Source organism: Panthera uncia (genome assembly GCF_023721935.1).
Source record: "Panthera uncia isolate 11264 chromosome B3 unlocalized genomic scaffold, Puncia_PCG_1.0 HiC_scaffold_2, whole genome shotgun sequence".
Classification (NCBI taxonomy): Eukaryota; Metazoa; Chordata; class Mammalia; order Carnivora; family Felidae; genus Panthera; species Panthera uncia.
The window spans coordinates 1381168-1404649 of NW_026057583.1; the positions used below are offsets into that span (position 1 = coordinate 1381168).

Consider the following 23482-nt stretch of genomic DNA (forward strand, 5'->3'; position numbering starts at 1 on the left):
CCCTCAAGGCCCTGGAAACCTTGCTTCCAAAATTCCTTAGACTTACTCTATCGCTGACCCCCTCCCAACCAGTGCAGTTTTTCCTGCCCACGGGTCCTGTCCCTGTGCTTTAATAAAATCACCTTTTTGCACCAAAGACATCTTCAGGAGTTCCTTGTTGGCCGTCGGCTCCGGACCCCACGAACCCCATCACCCCAAAACTTCATCATCCCCACAGGCCCCGCAAATGCAACGTCTCCAAACTACCCATTCTTTCCGCAGCTCTGCTCCTCTGTCTGTGACTCTGTTTCAGGCAAGACGCTGCCCTGTGCCAGAAGCCTGTGCATCACCTGATCTCTCTCCCCGTTCCCCGTGTCTCACATCCAGTGGCGACCAGACCACGTCAGTTCTGCCCCGTCAACCCTGCCGGTCCTCCGGCTTCCCCGCGGCCACAGCAGAGGCCAGCTACTCCTAAGACCTGCCCTCCAGAGGAGCGCACATGCCGAGAGCATTCAATGGGCACAAGTGGTTTTATTATTTCCATCTGGAGAGGGAGCCCCGGGCAGGAGCGGGACTGCACAGCCCAGCGAACTACATGCATGCCCGCAGCATGGACGCCAGTGGCTCGGTCCAGGGCTGCGAGGAGCCATCCGGCAGTGTGGGCTGGACTGGGGAGGAGGTACGATCTTGCCTGTCGAGGCCGCCGGCTTGAGAAGCAGGGCCGGCCTCACCGATGCCGCTTTCGGATGCTCTGCAGCTCCTGGTAGATGGCGCTGAAGCTGGGCCGCTGCCCGGGCTCATAGGCCCAGCACTGCTCCATGAGCCTGAACACAGCGTCAGGGCACAGCTCGGGGCAGGGCAGGCGGCCACCTGTCGGGGCAGGCACAGCACACGGGGTGCGAGGAACAGGCGTGAGGACCCCGGCAGCCCCCGGGGACACACCTTGAGCAATGGGAGTGGCCTAAGACCAACGGTTCTCGAGGCACCTGGGAGGCTCAGTTGGCTCGGATCATGATCTCATGATTCGTGAGTTCGAGCCCCGCATGGGGCTCACTGCTGTGAGCGCAGAACCCAGTTCTGATCCTCTGTCCCCCTCTCTCGCTGCCCCTCCCCCACTCATGCTCTCTCTCTCAAAAATAAATTAAAAAAAATAAAAAATAAAAAGATGCACTGTTCTTGAGTTTCCACTCTTCAAAGGCTCCAAGGACAGAGGGTCTAACCTCAGTCCCACTGTGTGCCAGTTGTGTGACCTCTGCAAGCCAGTTTTCTTTTTTTTTTCTTTTTACTTATTTATTTTTTAAGTTTTATTCATTTATTTTGAGAGACAGACCGTGCGAGTGGGGAAGGGGGAGAGAGAGAGGGAGACAGTATCCCTAGCAGGCTCCGCACTGTCAGTGCAGAGCCCGACACGGGGCTGGAACCCAGGAAACCATGACATCATGACCTGGGCCAAAACTGAGAGGTGCTTGACTGAGCCACCCAGGCGCCCCCGCAATCCTGTTTTTTTTGTCTGTAAGAGGGACACATTAAGCCCTCCCTCCCATGTTATGAAGAGTAAATTAGACAGTGCTGGTCCCGCACACACGGGTGCTCGCTGGGTGGCAGCCACAGGGTGATTCTCGCTCTGCCCCAGTGGGTGGCCCGGGGACCTGGAGGAACCCAGCCGCAGCCGGGAGAAGAGGGCGTGGCTCCGGAGCTGCCATCCCGCAGGGACGTCTTACCCTTTTCCACAAACTCGCGGGTCTGCTGATTGCTGAGGTTGGGGTAGGGGGAGGCGCCCAGGCTGAAGGTCTCCCACAGCAAGATGCCGAAGCTCCACACGTCGCTCTCAGAGGAGTAGCGGCCTGTGGGGAGGCGAGGCGTGGGTGGGCCGGCCACGTCTGCTCGCCAGAGTGAGGCCCCCTCCAGCCTGGCCCCCTGCCCCCGGCCGGAGGGAGTAAGGCCCAGATACCGTAGTTAAGAGCCTCGGGTGCCGTCCACTTCACCGGAACTTGTCTGAGGCCCCCTGAGGCCGCGTAGACCCCATCGGCTTCCTCCCGGGACATCCCGAAGTCACTGATCTTCAGGACGTTCTTCTCCGTCACCAGGCAGTTCCGGGCAGCTAGGTCCCTGGGCGAGGCAGGGCAGGGCCACTGAGCCGGGGCCCCGGCGGCACCTGCCCCCGTGCCCGGCCCCGCGCTAGGCACAGCCGTGAACAAAGCTGCTCCTCGCCCCGCGGCTCCTGCTCCACGAGGACGAGCCGACTCCACGCCTGGGGCAGGGGCCTGCAGTGAGGGGAGCGGCAGGGGGACAGCACGGCCTGCGCCAGGCGGGGGGCTGCGGGGGGCGCCCCTCACCCACCGGTGGATGCAGCACTTGCTCTCCAGGTACTCCATGCCCGCGGCCGCGTCGCCCACCATCTGCAGCAGCGTCTTCATCCGCAGGCGGGCTCCCTCCGTCCTCAGGAAGGTCAGGAAGTCGCCCCCTGGCGGTGGGCAGGGGAAGCCTGGGTGAGCCTCGGGCAGCCCCCCTCCTTGCGCCTCCACCCCGGCTTCCTCGGCTCACCCTGCACGAGCTCCATGACGATGTAGATGGGCTGCTTCTGGGTGCAGACGCCGATGAGACGCACGATGTTGGGGTGGTTGTACTGCTTCAGGATCCTGGAGGGCACTGCCGCTTAGGAGCCCGCCTCGGGGGCTGGCACGTTCACTCCCCCGACCGCGGGAGCCCCCGAGCCCCAGGGAGACTGAGGCAGGGCGGGAGAGGGCAGCGGAATTGGAGAGCTTGGCCGCTGAGACCAGCAGACCTGGAGATGTGACCTCGGGTGGTCACGGACACTGTGTGTGTGTGTGTGTGTGTGGGGGGGGTGTCCCATCTGCATGGGGGCGTGAGGATTAAACACTCCCATCGAAGTCCAAGTTTACCCCGTGCCATGACCAGACGAACCCACTGCGTGCGGAATTATGGGATCGTTCTTTTACCACCTACTTTGCTTCCTGAAGAAACTTGGCCTTGATGTCAGGTGGGAGCGTCTCGCGACAAGATTTCACGGCCACCAGAGTGTTGTCGGCCCTCAGGCGTCCACTGAACACTTCTCCAAAGTTCCCCTGAAAGGGTCTCGAGTTCCTATCAGTCTTCCCTGGACCATCAGTCTTCCTTTTCCTCACTCCCGGGGACCTGTCCTCACCTCGTCCCCACCCACCCTGCACTCACTGTCCCCATGCTGAAGACCGCTCAGTCGTGCTCTCTAGGAGTTCTCTGCCTGGGTGGGGAACCCAGATGGCACACAGGGGACAGGCAGAGAAGGTTACCTCTGACTCGCCACATTCACCTAGCAGTGACCCAGAAAACCCAAAAATCACTTCCCGCTTGGGTTGAAAAAACATTCTGAGTTTTAAGAAAGTGACTTTTTTCCTTAGCGTGTATTTTACCGCCCACGTAAACAAAATATGTCTCCCCATGCACATAAGAGCGAGCCGAAGAGACAAGGGCCTGGGGGTGGTGGGAGGAGTTGAGGGTTGGAGGGTTCTGGTGGAAGGACCCCCACCCCCACCCCCCAGGGAAGTTTCCAGGGTAGGTACTTTTCCCTCTGTTTCCTGTGGGATGGTGTGTGGCGATGGCCAGGTGGAGAATCAGGGGTCCAAGCTGGCACTCAGACTGAGGCAGGAAGACAGAAAGGTTCTCTGAGGCCAGGGTTTAGGGCTGACCTGGCCCGAGGTCCGGGAGAAAGCGATGCTAGAGGAGGGAGACACCAGACAACAGGAAGCTGGTAGAACACTCAACTCACCCGCCCGATCTGCTCACCCAACACCAGGTCCTCGTGGTTTAGCACCCACTTGTCCTGGGGGAGGGAGGAGTTGGGGGGGGGGGCCGAAGTCAGTGAGGGGAATGCGTGCTGGGCCCTGCAAGGGACCGGACATCATCCCCCACCAACACAATGTCTTTCGTTTCTTGGCGCCTCGGTTTGTTGGTCTGAAAAATGGGGGCTGGGTGGTATTAGGATCACACTCAGATGACTCGGGAGATGAGGCGGGTGCCCTGACTAGGGGAACGTCAGCTGTGTGTGTCCCCCATGGAACGGAAGGGGCCTTGAGATTCCAAGCCTAGAGGGCAGCTGGCCCCCTGGCGAGTGAGGAATCACTTGGCACCGTGTCTGCAGACAGGACCCCGGGGAGCCCTTCATGCTCTGACGCTGGTGGCACGGGCTCACCTTGGGCACAGCCCTGTTGAGGACGATACCGCTCTTCTTGGTGAGGGGCTGCTGGGAGCGCAGCAGGTGGTCGACGAGCAAGGGGATGCTCGCAAAGCCGTCTCCTTCCAGTCGGTAGAGGTTCTGCGGGGCAGGGGGGGTGGGCGGCAAGGTCAACAGCCCCCACTGCTGAGGGGGCCTGAGCCCTGGGAGAGGAGGGACGGGAGGCAGGGCCGCCAGAAAAGGTGCTCTCTGATGCTGCGCCACAGGCCCGCAGCCCCTCCTTAGAGGATTTATGTGTCTGGCTTCTCGCAGGGACTGGGTGTGGTCGGCGGGGGCGGGGGGGGGGGGGGGTGGGCGGAGAGGGGTAGCGAGGCAGGGAAGGCTGGAGTCCAGGCCCCACTCACGTCAGCGGACTGGATGATGAAGTGGCGGGGCTGGCCGTCCCACAGCACCGACAGCACATATTCCTGCTTGCCCTGGCTCTCGCGCACCAGAAAGTCCCCAGAGTGTGTCAACAGCTCAGCCACCTCTGCCCGTGGGAGGGCCCCGTGGTACCACAGCTGCTCGTGCAGGGGCTTCTGCACCTCTGGTACGAGCTGCAGGGGTGGAGGGAGCTGGCAGAGGCAGGGGAGGAACGAGGAAGGGTCACTCAGCCAGATTGTCAGGAGAGGCCGCCAGGACAGACAGGGGTCAGCCGGGGGTTGGGGGGGTCTCTCTCTCATATATGCCCCTCATCCTCATGAACCACCTGTTGGCATTAGAGCCCCCGAAGCAAGCAAATGACTTTGGGGGCAGAGCCGGGAGGGGACGCCCACGCTGGCTGATCTCACAGCAGGCTTCTGCCTTTTCCTCCAGGCCCCAGCTGCTCAACTTGTCCCAGTGCAGGGAGAGCCAGGGGGGCGGGGGGGGGGGGGGGGGACAGGACACAAGGCTGAAGCACACAGGGGGGTGGAGGAGAAGGAGGTGCAGGCCGGCAAGATCTGGGGACGTATGCAGCCCAGATTCTCAGGGAAGACAGGGACTCCCCGATAAAAGCAGCCTCCTTTTGGGGCGCCTGGGTGGCTCAGTCGGTTGAGCGTCTGACTTTAGTTCAGGTCATGATCTCGCCGTTTGTGGGTTCAAGCCCCGCGGCCGGCTCTGTGCTGACGGCTCCGAGCCTGGAGCTGCTTCCGATTCTGTGTCTCCCTCTCTCTCTGTCCCTCTCCCCCTCATGCTCTCTTTCTCTCAAAAGCAAATAATGTTAAAAAAAAGCAGCCTCCTCTGGGCAGAGCCTCCTCTCTAGGGCAACCCAGCGACTAACCCCAAACACCCTGGTGGAAGGGGCTTAGGAAGTACATGCCTGAGACCCCTGGCCCGGCCCGGCCCGCCCCGTGGGGAGGGGCAGAGGCTCCACTCACCGAGAACTTGGGGCGGAAGATTCCTGAGATGTGGCTCTTAAGGATCTCCAAGGTGGGTGTCCTTCCCCCTTCTCGCTCCTGCTCCTGGGGCCAGGGACAGACGTCAGCGGGTGGCCGGGCTTGGGGAGGGGGAGGGCAAACATGAGGAGCGCGCCCCGGGCGGGCCGGCGTGGCTGGCGGCGGCGGATGGCGGCGGGCGGCTCACCGAGGACGACGTGGAGTGGCGGTCATCCTGCAGGAGCAGGACGGGCGGGGGCTCGCCAGGGCCCAGCTGCTCCAGCTTGGCCTGCAGCAGCTCCCGCTGGGCCTGCAGCTTGGCCTGGCTGCACAACGCCACCTGCAGCGCCTGCAGCGCCTCTTGCAACACCTGCTTCTTGGCCAGCAGCTGCACCCTGTGGGCGGGGCCAGGTGGGAGGCGGGAGAGAGGGGGCGGGGCTCAGCCTGCAGCCCAAGGACAGGGGGGTGGAGGCGGGGGTGGGGAGGCTGCGTGGGCGAACCCACTCACCGCTCCCGGGGGTGGGTGTTCTGCTCCTCGTTCCGGAGCTCGCGCTGCAGCTGAGCGACCGCTTCCTGCCGGCTGAGCACCGTCTGGGTGGCCACGGCCAGCTCATCCGTCACCGAGGTCAGCCTGTGCCCGGAGGAAGGGCCGTGTGAGAGCCGTGCCCCGTGCAGGCGTCCCCGCAGAGCCAAGCAAGCCTGGCTGCGGCTCCGCGGAGACGGCGTCCGCCCCTGGCCACCCCGGCCAGCCCGGCCCGGTGCCGGGCCACCACGCACGTGTGCTGCACGCTCTCCACGGTCAGCTCGTTCAGCTGCAGCTCCCCGGGCTCCAGCGGTTCTCCCTCCTCGAGAAGTGACTCATCAAAGGTGACGCAGGGTGGGACGTCAGGTGTGGACCTGCAGGGGGACAGTGCCCCGTCAGTGAACGGGCCAGCGGCCCTGGTGCCCGGCGGAAGGAAGGAGGGGCTTACCCATACTGTCGCAGGAAGCCTTGGTACTCGGCCTCGGGCTGGATGCGGGCGACAGCTGCAGCCATCTCCAGGTGAATGGCCACCACCTCGTCCTGCACCAGGCTGCTGATCTCCAGGTACTCCTGCAGGATTTCCTTCCTGTCCCCAAACAGGAGCGCTGGTCAGTGCGGCAGCCTGGGCGAGGCCGGAAAGCTCCCCTGCGACACTGGGTTTAGAGTAGTCAGCCCTGGGGTTGACCCCTCCGTCCATCATTTACCAGCCAAATGACCCCACACAAATTACTCAACGTCTCTCTCATCTTCGCCTCCCGATGTGGACACTGGGGACGCTGGGCGTTGTGACCCAACGAGAGCGCGTGTGCACAGCGGGCGGTATACCGAAGCGCTCAGTGAATGCGACCACAATCATGTCTGTCCTGGGCAGCCAGCCCAACAGCTGCGGCTCTGGGGCTCCGGTACATGCACAGGCCGTTGACGTGCGGCTGACCCGACATCTCCGTGTCTAGTTCCGGGACCTCCCCAGGGCTCTAGCCGCACACAGCCATCCACCTGCTCGAACGTCTCGTTGGACATCTCTTAGACACCCAAACTCCGTGAGTTGAAACACGAACTCCTATTCTTATCTCCTGAACCTGTTTCTCCCCTCCCTGTCCACATAAGGTGGCGGAAACTCCATCTTCCAAGAGTCATCCTGCAGTCACCCTCGACTTACGCCTGACTTCCAGGCCACCTTCAGGGTGCACCCGGGAACTTAGGGCTTCTCCCTTCCATCACTACTGCCCTGGCCCAGCGGCCACAGTCCGTGGTCTGCAAGACCACAGCAGCCTCCGTCTCATCGCCCTGGCCCTGTTCAGGCGCCCCAAGGCCTATCCTTAAGACAGCAGAGCCAAAGTGCTCAAAACGGCCTGCCGGACCCCGTGTCACCCAGTAGCCCCCCAACCCCTGGACCCATCTGGGCTGGCGTCCGGCTCTGCCCTCCCCTCACTCTGCCTAGGATGCGCTGGCTTCCTTGCTGTTCCTGGATTCCAGGCACTCTCCCACCTCAGGGCCTATGCACCTGCTCTTCCCTCTTTCTGGAATGGTCTTTCTCCAAACAACCCCCTGGTTCACTCCAGTACCCGAGGCTTTTCCAAAGCACTCTATTGAAAGCTGTCCGTCCTCCCAGCCCCCCAAACTCCTCTCCTTGTTTTATTTTTCTCCACAGCACTTGTTGCCTCCACACACCATCCGTTGTAGTGACTTTCTTTTCTCTCTCCTGTAACATGAATGATCCCAGAGGACAGACGTTTTTGGTCTCCGTTGGTCTCTGCTGTACCCCAGAGCCCAGAGCAGGGCTCCATAAATTTAACCAAACCTTGCAATAAGGGATCCTGGAATAACGGCACCCGGATACGAGCTGACGGGCTCCAAACCTCAGCCCAGGGCCCACTCTCCCGTGGCGACGCGGCCACTGTCACCGGACGCGTTTCCGGACCCTGCCTCCGTGCCTGGCGGCAGGGCTTTCGGGCTGTGAAGGGGGCGGGCGGGCTGGGGTGTGGGCTTACAGGATGCATGCCATCTCCTGGTGCAGGTCCTGTAGCGACTGCAGCAGGCCGGGGAGCATGAGCTGGTGGTGGTGGTGGTGGTGCAGCTGCGCGGCCCGCACGCCCAGCACGTAGCGGTTGTGGTGAGCAAAGAGCTTCCACAGGCTGCGCACATACTTGTCCTTGGCCTTGTCGCGGTCTTTGTCTGCCGGGTGAGGAGAGGGGTTGTGGGTGACGGCCCAGAGGCCTGGGGACGCCCCACTCCCTGGGCACCTGTGGATAGGTCGGGGCTGGCTCGGGGATCCCTCTCTTCCGGGAAGGGAAGCCGCGCACCTTTGCTGGCCTCCTGGTACTTGCGCCGGGCCTGGGCGCTGTCCCGTGCCAGGGCTCGGTACTGGCTCTTCAGCTTCTCGATGTCCTGGTTGTGTGTCTGGGGAGAGAGGAGAGGCCGGTGTGGGGTGGCAGGTCCCCAGGGCGCAGGAGATTCCTGCTGGAGGTGAAGCCCCGCACGGGCCCTGCAGCACATCCAAGTCCTTCCTCTGGGAGGGGCCGGGAAGCTTCTGGAGCCCGGCCTCTGCCGCTGACATTAGGATGAGAGCAGCTGGGTTAAGGACAGGCCCCTGGGGGAGGCAGAGAGGTGGGCCTGGCAGATTCCACCTGTCCCTCCTTGACCTAGAGGCGTGTCTGGGGGCAGGCAGGACCCGGCTGTGGGCACGTGTGGCCTGAGGAGTCACGGCACAGAACTCCACCCTCAGAAGGGCCCTGTGCTGGGTCTGATGCCCTGTTGATGCTATCTCGAAATTCTTACTGATTTTTCGACAAGAAGCCCCGCGTTTCATTTTCATTTTGCACCGAGTCCAATAAATCACGTTCCTGGTGGCAGGAACAACGGATGGCCAAGACCAAAGTTCTTATCCCCAGCTCCCCTGTGTACGCACTGGGATCCTCTGGGTAAGTTCTATCCCTTTCCTCTAAACCTTAGTTTCCCGGCCTGTAACAGCTTAAGGTCAAGACCAGATGAACCTTTTTCTTTAAGCAGTCTCTGTTGAAATCACTCAGCTCTGCCACTATAGCCCTGTAACAGCCATAGGTAATGTGAAAACAGACAATCGGGCACGGCTGTGTTCCAGTAAAAGTACCTACACAATCGCTGAATTCAGTGTGCTTCTGGGGAGACGGGAGGTGGACACTGGCCACCAGGGGCCGCTGTGGGTCCGTGGTAAGGCTGGGTTTGGCGCAGGTGGAAGGGGTGTGGCACCGCAGTGCTGACCAGCACCCTGAATCAGGAGGCTGAAGCACCCACACAAATAGCTGCAGTCACACAGCCTCCAGACCAGGAGCTGCGCAGGGTTCAAATGCTGACAGGCCGACTCTGCGGCCCTGGTCTTTAACCGCTGTGTCAGGGGGCCACCCTGCTCCCCGTGGTGTCTCTGGTGCCTTGGGAGGAGCCCACCTAGGCCAAGGGCAGACAGATTAGCCCTGATTCCCCTTGCTGTCTCTCAGACCCCAGAGCCAGCCGGCGCAGGGCAAGAGGTGGGTCACAGATCCCGTGTGCCTGGGAGGTGGTGGCTGGATGGCCCACCCTTACTCCCGGCCCTTCGCTCGGGCACGTGGTCAGGTAACAGAAAATGCACAGAGAGGCCTTGTTGCAGGCCAGCCCAAATGCACGGAGGAGGGACGGAAGCTGGGGTAGGCCTGTGGTCAGGGACTTCCACTTCCCCCGTGAATCCAGGGCGTCCTGTGTGCAAAACCGGCCCTTGTAGCCTCAAACTCTGGGCGGTGCACACTCAGGGCCACGCACGCACCTTGGTGAGCTCCTGCTGGAGCTGCTGCCACTGCTCGCTGTAGGTCTTGCGCAGCTGCTGCCGCTCCCGGATCAGCAGGCCCAGCTTACTCAGGGGCCCCGAGTTCAGATCCTCCGCGTGCTGCCTCAGCAACCGGCTCAGGCCCTCCGTCTGGCTGGTGATCTCTGCCCAGGACTAGGACACGGGATGGGCGAGACAGGGAGCAAGGGGACAGTGGCTCCCAAGCCTGGGCCTGCCCGATTCTCCAACCCTCCCCAGTGGGCTCCGGGAAAGGAAGGGGGCGGGCAGACATAAGGGACACGCGTGGGGATTTCTCCGTCGAAGGCAGGAAGGGGGTGAGGAGAACTAGGGTCCCACGGAACCCCACCTGGCTGATGGGGCTATAGGGGCCCGTGCCCCGGCCTCCGCCGTCCTGCAGCGACATGTGGTGCAGCAGCCCTGCATATTCCCTGTCACTCTTGACCCGCTGGGCCATCCACTTCCTCATGCCCTCCAGCAACCGCAGCTCAGCCTCCTGCATCTGCTGTACTGCCCCATGGCCTTGGGGGCCGCACAGCTCGGAAGAGAAGCCCATAGTGCCGTCCTGGGGACAGAGAGAGGAGAGGGCCCACCACGGGGTAAGGTAAGGCAGCGGCTGGAGATGGAGGGGTGGGGCGGAGGGGCTGGGGGCTGCTGGGGGAAGAGGAGCTGCAGACACACAGGAGGTGGGGTGCTCTCCGGCTGAAATGCAGCCATAGGTACAAAATGGCAACTTGGCCTGAGACCGGCCCTCATTGCTTCCTGTGTCTCGGGCCAAGGCCTGGCGCCAGGGGTCCCCTCCCTCCCCAGGCCCTTCTACCCAGGGCCCTTCCCAGGGGCTCGGTGAGCTGGGGGAGGGGGGCATCAGGGGTGGGGGTGGAGGAGCTTCAGGCAGCCACGGTCTGAGCCCTGCCGGTACCCCTGCCCCTCCGCCAGGTCCCACCCGGTCCGGCGGCGTCCCCCGTCCCCGAACCCCTGGCTGGGCCCCCCCCCCCCCCCCCACCGCGCGCCCGCGCCGGCACCCGCCCAGCACCCCCGAGCCTCAGGGCAGGAGTTACCGCGCGGGCAGCTGCTCCGGGGCTGCCGAGGACGCCTCAGGGGGACGACTCCGGGCCCGGGCGACCCTGGCCAGTTCCTGATTCGGCTTCCTCCTGCCGCGGTTTCTGTCGGCCGGCCGGGGCGGGCCCGGGAGGGGAAGGGGCGGGCGGGAGGGCCGGCGCCCCCGACGCCTGCCGGCCCCCCTGCCCAGCGCGCCACTGCGGCCGCGGAAACGGAAGGGAGGAGGGGGCCGGGGAAGAATGGCCGCGGAGAGCCGCCTGCCGGCGCCCTCGGGGCCTGGGCAGCGCCCGGGAGCCCGGGGAAGCGGCCGGTGCGCGGTGGGGGCCTGGCGCGCGGCCAGGGCGGCCCAGAGGGGAAGGGGGAGGCCTGGGCCGGGCCTCCCCACCCCATCGGATTCCCCAAGGAGAGTTCAGGCGCCAGCCTCCATTTGAATAAAATTTCCAAGTAAATATCCCCGAGGAGAGGCCTCCTTTTGGGCGCACGGGTTCTGGTGAAACCACTCCCCTAGCCCAGAGAGGGGGGCGGGGGTCTTGTCCCGAGGGGAGCCTGGCAGGGGAGGGGGGGGCGTTGCCCCACTGGAGCTGGAGAGTGGACAGGTATGGAGCTTCCTGAGCCCGACAGGGGCCAGCAGAAGCAATCTATCTGGGTTCAGTCAGGCCCCACCGGAGACCTCCGCCCTACAGCTAAGTGAGAACCTGAGCAAGGGGGCCACACGGGAATTAACTCTCCTCCCTGCTGGAGACCAGGCCCCCAGGGGCTGGAAGGGCTGGCTTGTCCTCCTCTTAGGGCTCACTCCCCCCATGCCCTGGGGCTGGTCTCCAGCTGCTGCCTCCTTCCACAGCCCACTGCTGCCCAAGAGGGGCCCTAGAGCTAGGAGGCCCGTGGGACGTCTAACTGGCCCCACTCTCTGTCCCCATCCCAGATGCAGCCTCAGGATCCTAGGAAGAACAACATCACCACGCTGGAGACCGGGCCTGGTTTGCATAGTCTGCACGTTTAATCACTTTAAAACCTCTAACATTATCTCGTGTCCATTAAATAGAACCAACAACGCTGGGCCTGTTTAAATTACAAGAAAAAAAAAAAGTCACTGGGCACCAACCCAGTATCTTACAAAATTAGCCAGGCTGGCCACAAGGGTGGGGGGATGAGAGACGAGGGGACACCCCTGGGCAGGTGGGTGGGTGCCAGGAAAGGCCAGGGGAGAGAAAGAAAAGGGGGCTCCCAGAAGGGAGGGGACTGATTGTCCTAATGGGAGGGGTGCAAAAGGCACGTCAGAAGAGGGGGACTTAAGGGGGCAGAACAGGTCAGTGCTTTCTCCACAAGGGCACAGTGTTGGAGGGGGCTCAGTGCCACCGCCTGCCCACCCCTGGCACTTGGAGAACCAGTGACCCATGAGCCCTTGGCACAATGAGCCCCACCTGAAACACGGATGACAGCCTGCTCCTCCCACCATGACCCCCTTTCCTAGGGCCCACCTGGCTTGTCCACCTGCCTCTTCAGAACTTGGGGGCTTGACTACTCCTCACTCCTCAGCAACATGCTGCAGCCCCCCACACCTTGGGGCCAGGGTAGCCGGGGGAACAGCAGAGTGGACAGTGGGTGTGGGAAGGTGGGTGGTCCAGCTGCTACCCCCGTTAAAAATACAAAAAAAAAAAAAAAAAAAAAATCAGCATCTAAAGTGAAATAATCACAAAGTGAAAATATATCCTCAAACAGCCCCTGAGATCCCCACAGGGGAAAGCAGCATTGGGTGGGAGGCGGGAGAGGCCGGCTGGGCCACCGTCCCCCCACCACCACCCACCCAGGGGCTCCGGGACTGTGAGTGCCAACAGCCCAGGCAGCCCCCCGGGCTCAGAAAACAGGGACTTGGGCCCTGGCGGGAGGGGAGGGGAGGGGGCCCCGAGAAGGTAGGGTGGTCAGGATGCTGGCTCGGGGGCCTGGTCGGGCCAGCCACGCTCGGTGGGCAGCCAGCTGTGGTGGAGGTGGGCACAGGGACACAACCTCTCGTGCACGCATGCTCGCCCTGGAAGCACCTGCCTTCCTTGGTCCCTTCCTTTGATCACCGCTTCCTCAAGAGGCTCACCAGACGTGGGGGACAGGGTCGGGGATACAAAAGCCCTTGGAGAGGTGGCCTCCTCCTTCAAATACCCCCTAGGCCAGCCTCCCTGCTGCCTGGATGGGGACCATTATTGCTTTAGAGGAACAGGGAAGGGATGAGAGCTGCAGCCCGGGTCAGGAAGCCCGAACGGGCTGACCCGCTTCGCTCCGCAGGGACTCCGACTGGGGCCTGGACCTTGGAAAGCTGCCCTAAACGTTCCACTCCTTCCTCCACACGGAAGAGGTGCTGGAGGTGGGGTGAGGCCCTCCCCTGCCTCCCAGCTGGTCCTGGGGCCCCACCTCAGGCAGCCAGGTGGCCCGAAGGTAGGGCGGGAAGCAGTCTCTGCCCCTCCTGCCTCCCAGCTGGGGTCCAAACCCAGTCCCACGATAAAAAAATACTTTGGTGAATTAAAAAGTGCCCAAGGAGGGGATGGGCTTGAAGGGGCAGGCAGTGGGCGCTCGTCAAAGGGCGCTCTGGTCTTTGATAAAGGCGGTCCTCTCGCCCCGGCCCTCGTCCTCTTCCGAGTCCGACGGGCCCTCTTCCTGCCAGGCTTCGGGGGGCAGCCCCTTGTAGGAGATGAGGCCACGGTCCATGGTGTACACCTTCACCCCCCGGAAGCTGAAGCCCGAGCGCAGCTGCAGGACCAGGAAGACGGTGACGAAGACCAGCACGATGAAGGCGCAGCTGAGGCCGGCCACCACCTCGGGCAGGTGTGAGGGCAGCAGCTCTGCCCTGGCTCGGGGCTCGGCCTCCACCTCCGGGGGTGGCCGGGGCGGCTGCTGCTCCGGTGACTCACGGCTGCTCTGGCTCTGCCGGGAGCAGGTCTGCTCCACGGGGTCCAGGGAGGCGTGGCTGGGGCAGCTGAGGCAGTCCGTGGGGGCCAGCCCCTGGCAGGTGGCACACGAGGCGTGGCAGGGGGCGCAGACGCTGGCCCGGATGATCTCCACGTCGTTCTCGGTGCTATAGTGTGTATCGAGGACTTGGGGGGTGAAGCCTGGCGGGCAGTGCTGGACACAGCTCTTCTGGTGCAGGGAGAAGCCTTCCTCACACACTGCCGGCAGGGGGCAGAAGGGGGGCGTCAGCTAAGCAGACACAGCTGCCCCGAGCAGTCACCGTGGGCCCCCGGGAGCTTCCGGCCCTGGAACCATACTCATGCCCGGGTATCTTCAAACCCCCTTTCCTCCTAGCGCTGGGCTTCAGGACAGGTACCCTCTGCCCCCCCCCCCCCAAGCCCCAGGCCCCCAAACCCCGACGGCATCCACTACTGACCCACACAGGCCTGGCTGGACGTGAGGGTCTTGCAGCCGCTGCTTTCGGGAGGCGTGTGCAGCCCCTCGGGGGCCGTGCCGTATAGCACAAGGGTGAACTTGGTCAGTGTCCCTAGTCCAGGGTTGGCGGGGAGGCAAGAGTTAGGGGGCACCAGCAGGGCACCTGGAATCCCAGAGCTCACCAGCTCTCCGCCTCGTCCCCCTCCCCCGAGCCCTCCAATATCCCCAATACCGTAGTTGTTGGCTTCGCTAGTGTTTTCAATCTCCAGGACCCACTCGCCGGAGGGGTCCTCATCCCAGGAGTGGGTTGTCATGAAGGCCCAGTCATTAAACCCATCTGCGGAGTAGTCGTGTGGCCTGGGGGAGAAGGGTGCCCACGGCTGTCTCAGAGGCCCCGGGGAGACCCAGCCAGGGGGCGCCAAACTCACAACACATGGCCCGTACACAACACGCGGACCCCACGGGGCTGGAAATGCCTGTAGGGGCCGTAGGGGCTGTTTCTCAGCGGGCCAGATGCCCTCCACCAGAAGATTCTGGAAACGTGCAAGGGTGCTTGCTACACGTGGGAAGGCACACTCCCGGCATGTAATGGGTAGAAGCCAGGGATTCCTGCAATGTGGGGACAGCCCCATAGGACAAAACCGGGCCTCCTAAAATGCCAACAGCGCCCCCACTGAGAAGAACGTGGTGGCCACTAAGACTGTGTGACAAGTCAGGAAGGGTGTGAATGCGTGAAGGAACGCATGTGAGTGTGAGAGAAAGGACAAGCTGGGCAGGGGAGGGAGCAAGCACCTGGCAGCCAGCAGGGTGGAGCGGGTGCCCATGGGGCTGACCAGGTGGATGGCCAGGTCACCGCGGCGATTGTAGGACAGGGTGAGGCGGGCCTGTGCGTGCTCCAGGCGCGTGATATGGCTAGGCTCCCCCAGGCAGGCGGTCACCATCTTCCGCACCTCCAGCCGCTTCCCGATGTCCCTGTGCAGAGAGCAGGGAGGGTCTGCACCCCCTGTGACCCCTGGGCCCCACCCACCCCTCCCGCCAGGATCCAACCCTCACTTGGGTTCAGTGAGGATGTCGATGATGCACTTCCTCTGGGGGGCCACGGTCGTCCAGTTCTGGGCCAGGGTCACCATGGCACCTGCGTCCAGCAGCCCGTAGCCGTACGAATGGCTCACTGCGGGGCAGGGAAGGTGGGGTCAGCTGGGAGGCGGCGCTTCCCCGACCTTCCCCCAGTCTGGAGCACTGGGCCACCCTGTCCTCACCTTTCCGGCCCACGCCGTTGGTGGCCCAATCGTTAGCATTGAGGTGGGCTGGCTTCGAGGTCTGTACCACCAGGTGCTGCATGTCCCGCCAGGTGAGGTTCTTACTGCAAAGGCGGGAGGGACAGGCCAGGGCTCAGCCTCTTCAGAGAGAAGTTGCAGACCGAGGGCTGCCCTGCAGGGGGCGCTGGTGGGGACAGGGTTGCTCCTCGGCCCGACCCACTTACTTGGCTTCCAGGGTGAGGGCGATGATGCCGGCTGCCAAGGGGGCAGAGGCCGAGGTGCCCGTGTGAGACTCCGTGCACTTTTGCCGCAAGTCCGTGGTCACCTAGCAGGAGGACAATGTGATGGGTGGAGGGACTAAGAGGGGCCATCTGCCTGTCTGCCCTCCCTCTGCCCACAGGCCCTGGGAACTAACACACGGTCCCAGCTGCTGCCTTGCTAACTTGCTGTGAACAGGCCAATGCCTGGCCCTCTCTGGGCCTCGGTTTCCCAAGGAACAAGGGGTGGAGCTCGAGGTTGGGGACCAGTAAGAGCAACGCATCCCTTTGGGGAGAGGCTACACTTCTCAGGGGCTTCAGACCGCCCCATGGCCCAGTCTCAGAGAGCCTGCCAGCTCCCATTCCGTGATACCCCCGCCACGATCACCCGGCCGCATGAGTTCTGGAAAGTGGGCCCCGGGGCAGAGCAGGCAAGCATTTTCCCAGGGTCCCCACCCAGGGCGAGACTCACGATCTGCTTCTCGTTCTGGTTGCCGCTGCTGTAGGTGGTGGCCAGCGTGGACGAGCAGGCCTCGCTGTACCAGGGCACGTTGCCGAGCTGCGTGGCGCTGCTGATGGACAGTGTGTAGATGCTGTTGGTGTAGCCGTCACAGTTGCAGCTGTCATGCTCCCGGCCCCCGTTCCCTGAGGCCCAGACAAAGATGGAGCCCAGACCCCCGCGGCCCTGTGAACAGAGCGGGCCAGGGTCACTCGGAGACAGGACCTGGGGGAGGGAGGCCTGGTGGGAAGGTGCTGCCAGAGACTGGGGAGGCTGGGGCTTCATTCTCAAGGGCCTGTCTCTGCACACGCCCAACACCGTCCCGCGGCCTGGGAGATCCCTGACGGATCAGATACACATACAAGTATGTCGCCTGTGCGCAGAAAAACAGACCCAGGTTACGACTCAAAGTGCCCGGAGTGGTGATTCCAGAGGCTGGAGCGATGGGTCATCTTCACTGATTTTCCCCTTTTCTGTCCTAGTCCTTCAACGTTGTAATAAATACGCCTTGTATAAGATTAAAATTGGGGGTGCCTGGGTGGCTCAGTCAGTTGACTGTCCATCTTCAGCTCAGGTCACGATCTCACGTTTCGTGGGTTTGAGCCCCGCATCGGGCTCTGTGCTGACTGCTCAGAGCCTGGATCCTGCTTCGGATTCTGTGTCTTCCCGCCCCCTCTCTCTGCCCCTCCCCTGCTCGTGCGTTTTCTCCCTCTCTTTCTCAAAAATAAATGAACGCTAAAAAACACTTTTTAAAAAATGACAATTTGACACAAGAATAAACAAACAGGAACCAAAAAACACAGGAAGAAAGCTATGGAAAAGACAACGCCCAGCTTGCCCCCGAGAGGCTGGGCCTGGCCTCCCCACCTCACCTGGCTGACCCCCCGGAAGAAGGCCTCCTCAGCCAGGCGGGCAGGCCCATCCACGGTTTTGCCATCGTCCTCGGGGCCCCAGCTGGCACTGTAGATGTGGATGTGGTTGGGGTTCAGGCCCAGCGAACGCGCCTCCACCGCGTCCGTCACCTCGCCATCCAGCATGCGCACCCCTGGCCGCAGAGGGGGGTGGGGAGAGGGATGCTGCGTGGGTCTAGCTGCCAGGGGCACCCCCTGGAGCACCCCCAGCCCTGTACCCACAGGACGGGCAGGGGGAGGGCAGAGGCTGGTGCTGGGAAACCCCAAGCCCCTAACCCCCTGGCCTGCCTCTCTGCCTCTCCTAGACGAGACCCGGAAGGGAAAAAAACAAAAAGAGTGCACCCTGCCCTCGACCACACACCCTGGCTTAAGACGAGCCTCTGGGTTCCCGGAGGAGTGTGGTGACCAAGGCCTGCCATGTAAGGACTCAGAGGGGGTGGAGAGGATTTAGGGAGGCCCCGGCTGAGAAACACTCATCCTGTCCCACGGCTCGGCTCTCTGAGCTGTCGAGAACCCTCTAAGGAATAGCCACGTGGCCGAAAGGATCCACAGGGGGAAGGCGACGGGCACTGGTCAGATGGGAAGTGGGTGGAGAAAGTCCCACCCGAAGGGCCCTCCCAAAGGACAGGGTGGCCAAGGCCCACACCCACCTCCAATGCGGGCGTTGTAGGCCACGCCTACGCCACAGACACCGTTGTTGGCTACCGCGGCTACCTCGCCCGCACACCGTGTGCCGTGCCTGTCAGGGGCCAAGAGCAGGATGTTAGCGGTCGACAGAGCAGGTGAGGCCTCAGGAACAGGACGGGTCGGACCACCCCTCCGGCCGAGAGCGCCGTCCTGCCTGTGTGCACGGTCCCCTCCCACATTCTCCACTCTGTGGCCACCTCGGCTTTGAGCAAAACAGAAACTTCAGCCTCTTCGGAGGGGGTGTCTTAACCCAGGCCCGGCCCTGCCTCCTCAGTGGCAGAGAGGAGAACTGAGGCGGAGGCCAGGGACCTGCCGTTTCTTACCGGTTGTCATTCATCTGTGTGTACCGAGGCTGGGGGTCAGGGTCCTGGTCATTGACATCGAAGCTGGCCCCGGGATCCTGGAGAGGACGTGGCCGTCGTCAGGAACGGTCTGACCGCACTGGCACAGCGGGACAGCCCCGAGACACCCCTCAACAGGGGTCACTGCCTCCCTCCCCCACCTCCTCACATAATTGCCTGCCAAGTCTGGGTGGTTCTTCTCGATGCCATCGTCCAGGATGGAGACCACAATGCCGTGCCCCGTGTAGCCCTGAGCCCAGGCCTCCTTCACGTTCAGGTCCCGCTGGGTGACGCCAGACTGCAGGGACACCCGCCCCCGTCACCCCGGCACTTAGAAGACGCGGCTGGCCGTGTGAGCTTAGGGGTACCCCGAATAATCCCTCCACCACCCCCAAAACCTTTCTCCACCCGCCCCCTGCTCCTGAAACACTGCCACTGGCTGTCTGGGCTCCATGGGAGCGTAAAAAACTCTGGAAGGGCAACCTCCAGGCTCAGCAGGAAGCGCTAGGGAGACAGTGCTCCGTAGAGAGGAGGAGGAAGAGTGAGGGGAGGCCTCCAAGTCAGCCTTGCCCTCCCATGAGACCCTTCGGGGGCTGGATGGATGCAGCGGGGAGAGGAGGGCCCAGGCCCCGAGGAGGCAATGTACCAGGTACCACTGCTGGGGAAACTTGGGGTCCGTGGGCTCCTGGTACACATCCCGTTTGGTCCTTCGCTTTGCCACCTGCTGCTCCAGCCACTGTACCTGTGAGGGAGGGAGGGAGGGAGGGAGGGAGGGATGGTGTGGGCGGAGGACTGGAGCGGCTCCAGAGAGCAGGAAGGGAAGGGTGGCAGGCAAGCAGGGCTGGGGCCGCACTCACTTGAGGCTCCCTCTGCAGCCGGCTGTGCCGCGGGCGGTGAGGCGACAGGGACCGCTTTGTCACCGCTCGATGCCAGAAGTGGTAATAGTCGCCGAAGATCTGCAACAGAGCAGGGAGACTGAGCTGGGCTTTCCATCTGTCAGTCCCCCGGGGAGGGAGTGGATGGGGGTGGACGACCGGCTGCTCACGGGAGGCTCACGGCGGCAGGGGCTGGTAGGGCATCTGCTGCCTGCCCAGGACCCGGCAAGGAGGTGCAAGGGACAGAGAGGGACTCTATCTCCCTGGGATACCCCGGCTCTCCAAACAACCTATGTCGGAAGCCCAAGGGCAGGACGAGCCACCGCTCCCATCCCCCTCGCCACCCAGAACACGCCTGCTACCCAGGTAAGCCCCACAGTTCCTGGTCCCGGTGCCTGAACCCCTGCCCTCACTGACCCCACCCCCGGCAGTGTCGTATGCCCAGGCCAGCGGGCAGTGAGGGCGCCTACCTGGCCCAAGTTGAGGAAGCCATGCTTTCGTGCCAGGCTGTCAGCCACGGAGGGGCCTCCGGGAATGTGCACAGCCCAGGTATTGGTGTAGACCTTCTGGCCGCAGGCATCGGCCGCCAGCAGGACCAAGGCTCCCGCTGCTGCTACCACCCATAGCAACCAGGGCCTCAGCTCCATGGGGGGGACAGGTGGCCGGGACCCCGGAGCCCCCGTCTCCTTGGCCTGGTCACAGGGCCTCGGCTCCCGCGTGCCTGCTTGCTGCCTGTGGCCCGGGGCTGACTGGCGGGGGCATGGGGCCGAGCAGGGCAGGGCTGTGGGCAGGGGAGGAGGGCTGCCGGCCCTGAGGGGGGACAAGGGAGGAAGAGGGGAAGACCGTCAGTGCCTCCCCGGCCATGTGCTAAAGCTGCCTTCCCCCCCCACCATGGCACAATCTAGGCTTGAAAAGGGGCCCAGGGGAGAGGGGTGAAAATCCAGCCCCCCAAGGTCGGTGAGCCAGCCAGCCAGACGGGCCCCCCATACACACACACACACACACACACACACACACCTCCTCAGCCTCTCTCCACACAAGAATATGGAAGTGGGATGAAGTGTATCAAGCTTGAGTCACTCAGAATCAGAAACAACAACTGAATAAATGTTCACCACAATCAAAGCGAAAAGGATGGTTTATGAAGCAGTACGCACACATGACCCCATTTTGTTTTTAAATAACTATTTATACGCGTATATTTATATAGAACCACAAAACAAAATCTGGAAGGGCTGCATGCAAAAACGTTAACAATGATTCTCTCAAGATGGTGACGGTTATAAGTAATTGTTATTTCCTTCTTTGTATCATTGTAGATTTTCCAAATTACCTAGGTACATTGTACAAAGAAATAAAATGTTGGCTTTTCAAACTTTTTGAATGGGGGGGGGGGGATGTCTACCCGGCTCACCAGGGTTTCTTGGTTCAGCAAAGCAGACCCAGCCACAAAGAATTACCTGCAAAGCCCCACAGCCCCTGGGAAGAAACAGTGGGCGACCATAGGAGGGATGGGGCTTTGGGGGCTGAGCACAGGGGATCCCAGTGGCTTCACCTCCCTCCACGGACAGACTCCAGACTGGTGGCCATCAGCAAAACCGGGGACCCAGACTCCTTTCAGGCTGTTTCCTGGGGAACGCTGGGGCCGCCCAGCCCTGCCCAGGCCTGGGCGCAGAGGCCCCCCAGCAGCCCCCTGGAACTCCACGCCCACCAGCCTTGCGTAATCCGAGCCCAGGCAGCCAGGGCAAACACTGGCTGCTGAGCCAGGAGCACCAAGGTGAGGCTGAATCAATAGTCTGCGTGTTGTTTTTCCTCCTTCAGCAAACAGACAGCGGGACCTCTCTGCCCGGGGCCACATAACTGTCCCCACATAGGGCCCCTGACTAGCCAGAAGCCAAGCCCCTGGGGTGGGGAGAAGCTGGGGGAGGCCCCAGCAGGGCTGCTGGGGGTATCCTGTCTCAGTGCCAAGCTCAGAGAGCAGAGAACCTGCCCACAGGGTCCCGGATGCCCCCACCACTCCCAGCCCCAAAGGAGGCCACTCTTGCCAGGCGGCAAAAGGGAAGCTCCCCACAGCTCCCCCAGGCCGTGGGGAGCGGGGCAGGCTCGCTCACCACCCTCGCCACCGGGAAGCCTCGGTTCTCCAGGGGCTGGCTACCCTCAGCCACAACTGGCCTCCCTGGCTGGTCCCCCTGCAGTCCCACCCTGCAGGCTGGGAGGGACTCAACACACAATTCCCAGGGTATTTTAAGTTTACACCAAAATAACCTGACAGCTGATGGCAGGGGGCACTCACAATGCAGCCCCTCCTCAACCGGGGCAGAGTCCATGGGGCTCCAGGACAGGCCTGGAAGCCACAGACCCACGATGCCTTGGACTTCCAAGTTTCAGAAAGCCAGTCTTAGCAATGGTGTGTGTGGGGGGGGGGGGGGGGGGCGGGGGCAGAGCCAGATAGAAACAAGGCCTCTTCTCCCCCTTCTTGCCGTTGCAAGAGCTGCCTCTTGGGTCCAGATGGCAAGTGGAGCTGCCCCCGACCACAGTGCCGTGAGCCCTGCCGAAGCCCCCAAACCAAGACCCTGCTTCCCTGGGTCCAGCCCAGTTTCCAGCACACGGTGAATGGGGCTGCAGCTGGCTGACGTTAGAGGTGATTAACCGACTATTTAATTACCCTGCAGCACCCAAAAAGAAAGCAGGCTTCAGGCACAACCAAACAATCTCGCAGGAAAGGGCCTGCCTCCCTCTGCACGGCATCCCTCGCCACGGGGTGGATGGATATAGCTCCCCGTGGAGCCCCCAAGCCCCTAGACAGCCCTAGCTCAGCATCCTGGATGAGGGGAAGATCCCCCCTCCCCAAACAGCAGGCTCTGAGAACAATGAATGAATGGGCTTCTCCCCACCCCCATCCCAGACTCTGACTCACCCTATGAGTCCCAGTTCAGCTTCAACCCAGAGGCTTGCTGTATTTCTAGCCTCCCGTGATGCCCTCTCACATGGGACTCGGCTCTGGGCTGTGGCCACAGAGATGGGAGTGCTCTTTCTGGCTGTGGTCTCAGGCAAAGCCCTTTCTCTGGTCCCAGGAACCTCTGACACAGACAGCCAGTCTGAAGCATCAAACTGAGCCTACCCCCCAGGCAGCGTTGCTGGTGCTCAGGCACTGAGGCTCTGGTGTGGACAGGGGCTGTCTGGGAAACCCGATCCAGTCTCTCTTTTCCAGCAGAGACCCCAAGCCAGGGCCTGTTACAGGCAACTTGAAAGGCTCTCTTGAAATTCTGGTCTCCAGTCCCTGCTCAACGACTCATTTGCTGTGTGATCTCAAGCAAGTCACTTTCTCCGTTTCCTTGGTGGGCCTCAGTTTCCTTGGTGGTAAAAACTGCTAGATCCGAGGTTTACAAACTTTTTTTTTTTTTTAAAGCCATATAATCCATTTTAGAAAATCGAATTTTATGTGGAAGCTCAATGTAGGAAACAGTCCAATATGGGCTGCTCTGCTCTGCTCTGAGCCGCGGCCAGCTTTGGCTACCCTCCTATGCTGTTGTCCACACCTGGCCCGCAGCTGCCCAGCCCTCACTAGGCCACGGCACCTGGGTTCTCCTCACACTTCCCAAATCAAACACAGAATCCCAACACCTTCCCGCGGCCGAGGGTCTGCACCCCCAGGGGCTCGGGGACAGCAGGTACTGACCAGTGACCGCTGTCGGACCTGTCTGGCAAGCGGGCGGCCCCGCAGTCCAGCCACCCCACGGGGGCAGCGGGGGCCTGGGCCAGGCCTCGGCGGGAGGGAGCCCCGGAACCTACCTGAGCCGGCCTCCCGGAGCCCGCGGAACCCGCACCTGAGTCTCCGTCGCCCAGGTGCGCGGGCGGCGGCGAGGCCGGGCCGGGAACGGTCCCCGCGGCCCCGGCTGTTCGTTCCTCCCCTCCCGGGCCGCGGAGTGGGCGAGCCGGCGGCGGCCCCCGGCGGCCCCCGGCGGCCGGCGGGGAGGCGGGAGCACCCGGCGCCTCTGGAATTCTCTCCCCATCCCGCCCCCAGCGGGGGCCCCCGCAGACGCTTCCTGAGGTCAGAGGGCTCGCCCCGGCCCCAAGCGGAAAAGTACCGGCACGGGCAGGGGGCCGGGGTCCGGCGGCCGAGCCGGGCCCGGCGCGCTCAGGTGGGCTGCGCGGCGCCCTTCCTGCTCCCCGCGGCTCCACCCTCGGGCCGGCCCCCGAGCCAGTTCCGAAAGCCGGGCGGGCGGCCGGGGCCTGGGGGCCTGGGGGCCCGGGTCAGGGCGGCCCCGACCCTCCCCGGCCGGGGCCGCGGAGCCCGCTCCGCGCGCACAGCGGCCCAGGCCGGCCAGCTCCCTCCGGGCCCCGGCCGCCCCGGCCGCCCCGGCG

At 62.9% G+C, this 23482-nt stretch overlaps 2 protein-coding genes across 3 annotated transcripts in view; both read right to left on the reverse strand.

Moving 5' to 3' along the window:
* Positions 1–490: 490 nt before the first annotated feature.
* On the reverse strand, positions 491–11055 carry FES (FES proto-oncogene, tyrosine kinase). Of its 2 annotated transcripts, XM_049614209.1 has the most exons (19): positions 10919–11055; positions 10210–10425; positions 9843–10016; positions 8371–8467; positions 8059–8242; positions 6516–6653; positions 6322–6441; positions 6053–6175; positions 5753–5939; positions 5548–5631; positions 4555–4764; positions 4169–4291; positions 3746–3799; positions 2947–3065; positions 2524–2618; positions 2320–2443; positions 1931–2088; positions 1701–1823; positions 491–849 (listed from the first exon to the last, which is right to left on the reverse strand). In XM_049614209.1, exons 2-19 carry the CDS (start codon positions 10414–10416, stop codon positions 707–709), a joined length of 2463 nt encoding a protein of 820 aa, XP_049470166.1. In that variant the 5' UTR covers positions 10417–10425; positions 10919–11055; the 3' UTR covers positions 491–706. The 2 variants fall into 2 exon arrangements, with proteins under 2 accessions (XP_049470166.1, XP_049470167.1); XM_049614210.1 differs by lacking the exon at positions 6516–6653.
* An 838-nt stretch (positions 11056–11893) lies between these two features.
* Positions 11894–23482, reverse strand: part of FURIN (furin, paired basic amino acid cleaving enzyme) — a 12464-nt gene continuing 875 nt past the window's right edge. The window contains exons 2-16 of the mRNA XM_049614211.1: positions 19588–19927; positions 19100–19198; positions 18889–18984; positions 18412–18540; positions 18225–18301; positions 17865–17953; positions 17176–17348; positions 16277–16489; positions 15772–15872; positions 15548–15651; positions 15342–15459; positions 15081–15260; positions 14521–14645; positions 14290–14400; positions 11894–14071 (exon numbers count right to left, since the gene is read on the reverse strand). Of these exons, the coding sequence (XP_049470168.1) occupies positions 13482–14071; positions 14290–14400; positions 14521–14645; positions 15081–15260; positions 15342–15459; positions 15548–15651; positions 15772–15872; positions 16277–16489; positions 17176–17348; positions 17865–17953; positions 18225–18301; positions 18412–18540; positions 18889–18984; positions 19100–19198; positions 19588–19764 (2382 nt within the window). The 5' untranslated portion in view covers positions 19765–19927 and the 3' untranslated portion in view covers positions 11894–13481. The remainder of the gene's footprint in view (positions 14072–14289; positions 14401–14520; positions 14646–15080; positions 15261–15341; positions 15460–15547; positions 15652–15771; positions 15873–16276; positions 16490–17175; positions 17349–17864; positions 17954–18224; positions 18302–18411; positions 18541–18888; positions 18985–19099; positions 19199–19587; positions 19928–23482) is intronic.